The following is a 10,687-nucleotide window of genomic DNA, read 5'->3' as shown; positions in this document are numbered from 1 at the left end:
CCACAATAGGCCAATAAGTTTTGAAAAAGAGTGCAGGCATACCGTCAAAGCCAGGTGATTTTTGTGCTGCCATATGCTTCAAAGAAACCTCAATCTCCCATCTTTCAAACTTCTTCAAAAGCTTGACATTCACATCATCAGAAACTCGACGGGGTATTTTATCCAAGATGAGATCAAGATTTTCACACCCCTCTGTAGAATACAGGTTGGAGAAAAAGAGATAAACTTGAGTTCGTTGTTTTTATTGAAATATCATTCATGTCAACTTGGTGTTTCCTTCAATAGCTTCCCTGCCAACCTAGGTCACCGTCATTGCACATTCAAACTGGATCTGATTAATTATGTTCAAAATGACTTGGTTTGAAATTCAAGGGTTAAGCGTTTAGGCTTTACGATATCGCACTTCAGATTGAGACTTAAGGACAAGAAGAACATAAAAGAATCAGATTGTTGGTCAATTCATCATCTTGTTAATTGCAGCAGATTTTCAGAATGAAGAATCTCCATACAATTTCCTTTTCAAGTGTCACCATCACCAAAATGTTTTATAGAAACAAACTCTTGCTATTGCTGGAAGGAGTGCTATCATCATTAACGTAATTAGCAATATTTTATCAAAGAAAGTAAATTTGGCACTTCATTGTAACATTGTTGTTGTACCTAATATCATTTCTCGATCTCTACTGTAATAAACCTTCCTATGGATCCAATTTGGAGGAAGCACAATGCATCCGGTTTACAAAATTCTCTCCAAGTAATGTTGTCACAGATTAATAGACGAGTAGATCCCACTATTATAAACAAAAAGGGCTTTACTAGGATAGGACTATAGGAGGGTTAAATAGGACAAGAAAAGAAAGTTTCCCAAAGCTTTCTGTCCTCTCTTCTTTTGATTAATCTAATAATACCTTCTATTATCTATGCTTAATCTCTTAATCCTTTTAGCCTTTTGGAGCTGAATCAGGAACACAGTCCCCAGGAACCTCCCTTTGCTTCTTCAAGAGCTCATCTTCGGATCTGTCCGGAAGGAGTAGCAACTTTTCAGCTCAGAGATCAGAGCAGCAATATATTTCCTCTTTTTCCTCATCTCGATTTCATTTTGCTCTTCAAGCTTGTCCTTCTCAGCTTTGAGGGTAGAAGTTTCAGCTTTGGCCATGTCCACAGCCACCCTGCTAAGCTCTGCATCTCTGCATAGCTTCTCACAAGCCACCATTGCAGCTTCAGCCTCAGCCTTTTGCAGTATCTTCTTGTCCTTTAGTTTTTCCACCATGGTTTTCAAGATGTCAATCTTGTTCTTCATTTCTTCAGTTTGCTCTTCAACCTCGTCCTTCTCAGCTTTGATGGCAGCAGCTTGAGCTTTGGCCATGTCCACAGCCACCCTGTCGAGCTCAACAACATATCTGCACAGCTTCTCTGTTTCCACCTTTGCAGCGTCCAGCTCAGCCTTTTGCAGTCCCTTCTTCTCCTTTAGCTTATTCACCCAATCTTCCGAGATGTCAATCTTATTCTTCGCTTCTTCATTCCCCAATGTATCAGTGCCCTCGTCATCCACATTCTGGTCTTCACCTTCTAGCCATATATTTTCCAAAGACTGGACATAGGACTTATCCAGGAGACAGTAATCCCACGAGAAGGCATGATTATTGTCTTCAGCCTCTTTCAACTCTTTTTGGCAGGTCTTGATCAGCTCGGTCGTTAGCTTGCTCTCATTTTCCTTCTTCTTGTGGAGCAGATCCAGTTCCTCCAGGTAGAAGTCAGAGTTTGTCCCTAGTTTCTTCACTATCTTCTCAAGTTCATCTTTGGTAACCTCTGACACCTTCGGGGACTTCTTCTTTTCCAGCACTTTCTTCCATCGACGCACGGGTTTTTTCAAATCAACCTTAGGTGACTCGATGACCTCAGTTTCAGTAATCTTCATCAACTCATCAATCTTCCTCATTTTCCTCTTGGCACTGTTTAGTACTGAAACTGTCTTGGTCTCTTTGGGTAAGCTCAGCTGCAAACCATACGTGCATCCTGTCTTTAGCTCGAGAACAAATTCTTTTAAAATAAAGAAAGTTTTGCCATTTCCTTTTCTATTTCTTATTGGGATATTGGTGAATATAGGACCAGCTACTTCCAAGTCACCCTTCTTCATGCTTTTTCAGGTATTTATCATATAACTGCTCTAAAAAAAATACAAATCTTAAACTGTTTTGGACAAAATCAGGAGGTGTCCTCACAAGTGAATTCAACAAATTGATAAAACATTCATGGAAGCAGTAGTACATCTGACGCAAGATGCATGCGATACAATATTATGCACTGAATCATTTCTTACCTCCTCTGGTTCGTCTTCATCGTTCAAAGGCATGGGATGCACACAATCAAGTTTTGCATGAGTGTCAATTTCGCTGTCAGTGAACCCAGGAAGTGGAGCTGGAACATAACTACTTCCAGCTGCAAAGACTACAATTTGGTAAACAATATTTTACAAACAAGGAAACATGTATTGAACTCAGATTCTTGGTCACTAAAACTAAAAGTTTATTTCAAAGGGCATGCAGGAGGAAACTACTTGACCATACAACTTTAAACTCATATGGACAGGCAAGCTAAATACTAAGAGCAGCACAACAATAAAGGGATATGCACATTTTTTTTGACAGAAAGGTGTATGCACATTTAATTAACATTACCAGGGGATAGGCTTGAGCGTTTGTGTCTTCTTAAGCTCACCATTGTTCATTCCAAACCTGATACAGATAGCTCAGGTTACTCGTTTGATACAAGCAGACATAATGATGTAAAAATAAAAAATAAATTTGACTTCAAGTGGCCGGGAAACACATGTTGGGACTATTATACAATGCTGGACATATGGATATGCAGGACTTCAAGAACAGTTTGTGTTTACCGTTCATTAACTGAATTTGTAAGTAGTATGCTGAAGGTTAAAGGATCATCTGATGAAAGTAGCCACCAGGAGAAAAGACCACCAACTAGTCATTTAATGTAAAAGTGTATTTCTATTTCATTTCATACCCCACAAGATTATCTAAGTGAGAGCTGAAAAATGAGCTATTAGGAACTCTAAATTAGAAGTATATGCGGTTATGAGAAGCCATACTGACAATATAAGTGACTCAGAACTCTCACATTAGTAGGAAGAGAACTATAGGAAAAAAATAAAAATAAAAATAAAGGAAGCTTACCAACTTCCCCATATAGTTAGTTACTGAAAAGCCTTGTGAGCAATTTTTCATTGCATGACTTCAATGCTCTCAGTTGAAAAGTTCAAGAGTTTATGGAATTGAAGCACAGTGACGATTTGCAAATGCTAAATGCGACTACAGTTGAAACTATCAAAGAAAATAACCTAACTTCATAAGAATCCCCTATTTCTGTTCCCCTAGGAAGGGATGTCAGAACAACACAAACCCATACCCAAAGTACGGAAAAAAAAAAAATTCATACAAGCCAGAGGACAGAAATCAAGAACAACCCAAAAAGCCAGTATTCAAAAGATGATACCTTTTGTACCTCAAAGTTGATCAAGGCAAAACACACATGACCAGAAACTCAGTAAACAAAACAAGCCAACAATGGAGCACCCACTAAGCAAAATAGCAGAACAAACAATTGAGAAGACAAAGTATTGTTCTTTTTACCTGAGGAAGGAAATAGAGAGAGCCAAAGGAAAGAGCTTGGGATGGTTTGTGGTGAGAGAGGAGATTGGTATAATAAACGAGCCAGTTTTCATTTCTCCATTTGTCTCTCGTGTGTGTCGTTACTTTGGAAGTCAGACGCAGATCGTCAGGATATGGACATATATGGTCCATGGTCCATCACTAGGTATTCAGGTTCGATTTGGACCCCCTCATTTTTTTTTCCCAAATTTCAAACATGACCTTGATCCCCGCCACTTTTACCCTTTTTTTTTAAACTCAAACTTTTCCCTCCTAATTTGAAAAATGAGACAGAAACACGTAACAACATCACATTATCAGTCCCACATTCAAACCACTAAAAAGATTTCTTCGATCAAATTAAACCTAAGTTCTCAGTGCAATATTAGTTGAACACGCATCTATTCTGTGCAGCCAATAAATCATGCCCAAGTTTCAGCTCCAATGAGTTTCCTGGGCCTAGACGGACGAGATCTGGGTCTATGACTCTCACCCTAATGAGCCTCATTAGATAAGTAAAATAAAAAAGGATTCACCATTTCACCTTACCAACGAGTTATTTATCACCAAAGATTTTCTATATAAAAGAAAAAAGAAAAAAAAGGCACACATTCGATAATGAATTATTTACCGGCAAAAGCTCCCTAAAAAAAGAAAAGAAAAAGAATACGTTGTAACTAGCAAAAGCCTCCCATAAAAAAAATATAACCAGACATAAATTTGCCAATGAGATTATTCGGAATCTTTCCAAAATACTTCAAATATTTCTTCTAGTCAATATGAGCTTTTGGGGGAAATAAGCGTGAGAGCTACTTCCTGGATCTGAACAAAGGCCATGTATAAAAAAAATATAAAAATGGATACAGACGAATTGTTCATTGACAAAGCCTCTTATAAAAATATTTAAAAAAAAAAGATGCACCAAAAATTCCTCATCAAAAGTCTCCCATGAAAAATAATTAAAAAGGTTTAACTCTTATTATCTGGGGTGCAACACTCCAGAGCTAAGCATAGTAGCACAATGTTTTCCCGGTTTACGCTGCTCTGCTCACTACTAAAATGTGAAATTTTATAAATAGAAGAGAGGTTAGAAGCATCCCTAGTTTCAACTCCAACTCCAATTGTCTTATCTTCTTTTTTAGTTGAGATGAAATTTTCTTCCATAGATAATTCTATTTTTATATGTATCATATGAATTTAATTTTCTATTGTTGGGTCTTTCATAATTCGATTTTAGTTCTAAATTGCACAAAAAAAAAAGCGTTTGATAGGAGTGTGTTTTCTTTCAATTGAAGGGAATTGGAATACATTCATCTAATGTGCTATGCAATCAATGATTTTGTTTTATTTTTTTTTATGTTGCTGGCCAGCACAATGAATTTCAGTCATCTTGAGCACTGAATTCTCAAAGTTGGCCCTGTGTGTTCTTGTACCCATTTGCAGGGACGTAGCTAAGTGAAAGGCTGGTTGGGCTATAGCCCAAACCCAAATTTAGGCAGAAAATCTCTCAAGTATACCTATACTCAGCCCTATACCTAGCCAAATTAGATTACTTCAAGAAAAAAATATTCAGCGTGAATTAGCCTTCGTTTTTCGTCTTCGTCCTTTAGACTTTCAATCGCTATAACTAGGGCTGGGCAAGGTCCCAGACCGGCACCACATTTATAGGGATCGGGACCGGACCGGCAGAGTTAAGTTCGAGCCGAGCTTGCATATGACAGACACAGGGACTGGCCTCAACCAGGACAGTGACAGAACGGGCCGGTTTCTCCGGGCTTTCGGTTCCTGGCATATTTTTCCGCAGTGCTGCATCTCCAAGCAAAAATGCAGCAAACAACAATCAAACCACACTAAAAGTTCCATGTTTACATAGTTATCAACTGAACAATATCACTAACTGATCTGACTTTTACAAAATAAAAAAATCAACTGATCAAGATCAGAACGTCGTCGATGGTTGTCGCCGCCGGTTTGGTTTGATCCAGAGACTTTGAGGTGTGAAGGCTCCAAATTTCCAGGTTCTATCCAGAGCCTTTAAGAGATGTTGATAAAGAGAACAAATGGAAAGGCTTGGCCACAGAGACCATAGCTAGAAGAAGAAAAAAAGAGATGAATAAGAAGAAGAATTGAACTGACGAACAGAGACAAGGAAGAAAACATGAAGAGAAGTTGAGACTTCAGAGGAGATAGAGAGGAGTTTCAGAAGAAGAAGAGAGCTCTGTGTGCGGCAGAGTAAAAAGAGAAAAGGTACAGTTATGAATTATATATTAGAGGGAGTTATATGGTATATGGAGGTCTACAATAGACAAACCCACTCAAAAGATGACACCTAAGGTCATTTTATTTTAACTAATCTCATATTTTCGGGCCTAACGAGCTTAGAACTATACATATGATAAGGACCGGGACTGGCCCGAAACTTATAGACACGGGCCCGGGCCCGTAAAAACTTTCATTTTTTTTCAAAAAACCCGGACCGAACCGGCCGGTCTGGGCCGATTTTCGGCTTTACGGTTTTTTTTGCCCACCCCTAGCTATAACACAGGACGGTGAGAATTGCATGCCTCCTAACATCCCAAGTATTTGAGTTATTTTATCTTTTCATCTTGAAAGATTAAAATCTATCTATTCTGATTTTTGAATCTTATTAAAGTCCTAAGTCCCAATAATCTGATGACTTCTGCGCTAATTTTGCTCCAAATTTCTCTTGTTATGATATGGAGGCATTGATTTTATGCAAGTTAGGCTATGGAGACAAAAAAAAAAAAAAATTGGTCTTCACCTAAAAAAGGAGCACCAATAAATTTAACCCACCCCATTTTCGAATCCTAGCTACGTCCCTGCCCATTTGGATTCTCAGCCTGATATGTGTGCTTAGCTAGGCTGTTGGCGGTATGGTTAGTGCTCTCATAGCAAATAATGAGCTCTCGGGTAAAATTGAGAGTATATATATTAATGGTGATATATATATATATATATATAAAATATGTACGTTTGTGGTACCATTTAAATCATCATAAGCAACCACTTGAAAGCATAGAATAATATTCATTCAACATCTTCAAAGCATATGAATCATGATGACTTCAAAAACTTTTTGGGTACACAGTTTTTGAAGTCATCATGATTCATAATCCGTTAAACAACTAGATACACTCAAAAAGTTTTTGAAGTCATCATGATTCATAATCCGTTAAACAACTATATAAATTCATGTATCTGTGAACTAGAAAAAGGAAAACACAGCAAACCGTATACATATATCTATTACTATACAACTCTTGTATTCATCCATGGAGCAGTACTTGAAGCTTCGGTTCTAAGTCGACTTGGGCGTTAACGGTGACATCTCCATGCTTCTCTGCAGAGGCGATACTAGATCAGCTACAAGGAGGACTTGAAGGGAAGAAACTTTTTCTTTGAGTTGAGCATTGTCATGAAGAATCTCCTGAATTAACGTACCGTATAATTTTTCATATTAATTAACCACAACTCACTTAATCAGTCTAGCATCCAAAATTCCAAATGATGTACCTATACAAAGTTTCCTCAAAAGAACCACTGCAAGTGACCTAGTGGTTCTTGCCTAGTTGAGTGTGCTCTCCAACCTAGATTTGAACCCCGAAGCTGTCAAAGTGGCCAGGCACACTACAATGCACAGTTAGAGCATTTCACATGCGCCAAAGAGGTTTATCTTGGGCCTAGAAAGCTTTTGAGTTTCTCTTGACAAAGTCAAAAAAACAAAGTTTCCTCAGAGGATTCTATCCTTTTAGGAGTTTTAGATTTTAGCCATCTCTATGGATCACGATGATGCGATCAAAAGAATATTTCATTTGCCTGTCTCAATTTCCTAATATATATCCCTTAAGTTTTTTTGCCACTTTTTTTCCCCCAAATTTATCCTAGCTCCTTTACCTTCTCTCTCTCTCTCTCTCTCTCATACCCCATCTCCTCCCTTCTTCTCCTTTCTTGTCTGCAACTTCCTTCTTTCTCTGGCGCTCTTACTTCTCTCTCCATCCCATTTTTCTCTGCCTCTGTCCGTCTCTCTGATTAATCACTCTGTAATTAAATACCAATCCAACTACAATCGAATTGCAGATAAATAAATATACATTAAATCCCCTTTTATTCTAACAAGGAAGACAATCTTTGCCTTAGCAATTGATTTTTTTTTTTTGAGAGAAATGTTAACTCATTGTATTGATCAGCGAAATTACACATAACGACTCAGCAGCCGTCACTGCCTAAGTAATTCAACCATTTTAAAGATTATAAAGCTCAGCCAAAATCTACCCTAAAATGTCCTAGAAAATCAAGAGGCCAAGACATCCTGAGTATTTTTTGGCAACAAATCTCAAAAAGAAACTACAGATTCCTCTCACAAAATAGGAAGAATCTCTATAAAATAAAGCCAAAAAAGGAAAACAATAGCCCAAGCTCAAGTCAATAGACTCGAACCCAAGTCCAAATACATTGACCCCCAGCCCATGAACCTAGAGAAAACCCTAGGCCACAAACTAGCCATCAACAGCTCCACACCATCTACACCACCACTGACGACCATTCCCCTGCCGCCAACATGGACAGAGCCAGATCCAATCGTTGTCGGTTCATGACCCATCACGCCCCTGCAATGCCACATCAGATGGTGGCCAAGCCCATCCAACTTGCTTCGCTAGCCTTCCATCCCGATAGCCCTAAGATCAGCAGCCCCCGGTTTGACAAAGTCGATGCCGGACGTCCTCCCAACCCTGATATTGTTAGATTGGTACCAAACGCCATTATCCTCACCTTGAAAGTTTTTAAGAAGATGACGACAAAGAAACCCGCCACCCTCCATCTCCCTACTCCTTGAGGAAAACAAAACCCCATCCATGTGAGTTAATATCAGGCCGTTGCTTGACGCCACCACCCTACCTCTCCAGAGAGAGTAACATGTTCCTAAATTTAGTAAGTAACGCCTTAGCAATTGGGTTGCTTGCAAATAAGCTATCAACATTAAAAGAAAATGGTTTTCTATGTTATATACTCGAAACAAGCTGAAAATTCATGGAAGTATCATATAGATGACATAATAAATAACTAAATATATACACTGAACTTCTCAGTCTCACCATATGAACGAATGATTAATCAATCATAATATAGTGCAATGAATTGTATTTTGCTCATAGATCTTTTTTTTTGAGTAAGAGATCATCTCATTTGATCATTCAAACTTAGGCCAGAATGATACATTACATATGCTTTTATTGCTAGAGACAATGTAAAGCAGGATAGTACCACTTATATGAAAGCACACTTACAAATAAAATAGGTTGTGACCAATAAAATAAAATAAAATAGCTTGAATTATCCGTCGTCAATGCTATTCCAGAAGATTAGTTAATACCACATGTGTCAAATATAAGTAAAGTTTGTTGGATATATCCTCCGGGATCCCAAGTATGAAACCCCAAGTACCAATCATTTGTCAGCCTGATCCACACTTGGGCGGCCCAAATCTAAATCCCAAAAGTTTGGGGCATCCATTTAGTTCTGGGCACCCTAATATACCACCTGCGTTATCGGCGGTCGTTTCCAAATAAACCAAGCTCCGCCACTGCCCCAGCAAATCAGTACTCACATGCATTAGCCACCACACCTCGAAGTGCATAGCCTCGCACTGCCCCCTTGCCAATTGGAGCGGGACATCCCTCGCCACCTTGTTCTGGGCACATGAAAGGTGCCTCTCCCACTACCTGTATCGCCACCACTTGCATCCAGCATGGTCCAATCGTCGCCTGCAAATTGATTCCTTTTGGCCAATCTTTATAGTCCTTAAGCCTTCCTCTTTGTGGTCAGACCCGACTTGAATCGTCAGATTCAATCTTCCTTGCTAGTATGTGCCACGTCGCCTCTTCCACAGCAGCCCAAACAATTCTGCCTAAACCTCCACACTAGGACCACTGAGATTCTGGGAGTTCCTAATCCATCAGTCGTTTGAGTCGTCCCTTACGTGGTTGAATTTGCAAAGTAAGACACCACGCCTGCCTAACCCTAATTCCACAAGATCTACCCAGCGATAACAAGCATCTTCACCAAAATCACTCTGATGAGGAGGTTGGCTTGATTGGGTGTTCTCTGAAAAAACTCTGTGCTAGAGGGCTAATGATAGACCGCAAAGCATAGAGAGAAAACTTCCACTTAAAAGAAAGGCCTGTGTCGGCTTCCATGAAAGAAAACCGAAGCCAGGGCGACTAGGTTTTGGAGAGAGCTAAAGCATCTCGTCTACCATGAAGTATAAGAAAATAACTTATAATTTTCTTTTTCTAATAGACTCTTTTTCTTTCTTTTTTTTGAAATAAACTTCCAAAATTTTTATTGATCAATTATGATGATTACAATCATACATAATGACATCTAAGATTAAATATGGAGCATGAACGAACCAATCAAAGTTACATTCGTTTTCAAAGGCATGACTAGCTAGCCTATAAGCAATACAACTTGCAGAACGGGAAGTATGAACAAAAGAGATGGACCGAAAAACTCTTGTACCAGCCTTGATATCCTCAATAATAGCACTATAAGCAGACATATCAGGCACCTCTGATGTTATAGCTTGAATGGCAACTAAGCAATCACTTTCAATAATCACTCTTAATCATCATAGCTTGACACAAATCCATACCAGCTCATATAACTAACAACTCAACTTGTAAAGCTATTATAACATAACTAACCTTATGCGCTATAGCAGCAACAAAGTCACCTTGATCATTCCGGATAACACCACCGACTACACCATACCCTACTGATGGTCAGTATTCAACTTGAAAATGCCTTCCCTTGGTGCTTTCCAAAACCGATGAACACGGGCTTTCTTCTGCTTAGGATTGGGATATCGATTTATCAAGAAACTTTCATACCAAGTCCTAGTACTCAAAGAAATAGCCATTGCACTTTGAGATTTGTCTGACCATAGCTTGTCATTTCGATTCTTCCACAATGCCCAAATAGTCATAAGAAGCTTGGCA

General features: G+C 38.9%; 1 protein-coding gene across 2 annotated transcripts; it reads right to left on the bottom strand.

The window, feature by feature from the left end:
- Positions 1–636: 636 nt before the first annotated feature.
- LOC112174350 (uncharacterized abhydrolase domain-containing protein DDB_G0269086) lies at positions 637–3,772 on the bottom strand. 2 transcript variants are annotated; one of them, XM_024312092.2, is made up of 4 exons: positions 3,651–3,772; positions 2,679–2,735; positions 2,321–2,448; positions 637–1,996 (listed from the first exon to the last, which is right to left on the bottom strand). In XM_024312092.2, exons 2-4 carry the CDS (start codon positions 2,719–2,721, stop codon positions 998–1,000), a joined length of 1,170 nt encoding a protein of 389 aa, XP_024167860.1. In that variant the 5' UTR covers positions 2,722–2,735; positions 3,651–3,772; the 3' UTR covers positions 637–997. The 2 variants fall into 2 exon arrangements, with proteins under 2 accessions (XP_024167860.1, XP_024167861.1); XM_024312093.2 differs by having other exon boundaries at positions 2,321–2,439.
- Between the last annotated feature and the right edge of the window lie 6,915 nt (positions 3,773–10,687).

The sequence above is a fragment of the Rosa chinensis genome, chromosome 6 (assembly GCF_002994745.2).
Source record: "Rosa chinensis cultivar Old Blush chromosome 6, RchiOBHm-V2, whole genome shotgun sequence".
Lineage (NCBI taxonomy): Eukaryota > Viridiplantae > Streptophyta > Magnoliopsida > Rosales > Rosaceae > Rosa > Rosa chinensis.
Note: the sequence above shows the minus strand (reverse complement) of the source record. Positions and strands in the feature narration are given on the sequence as shown.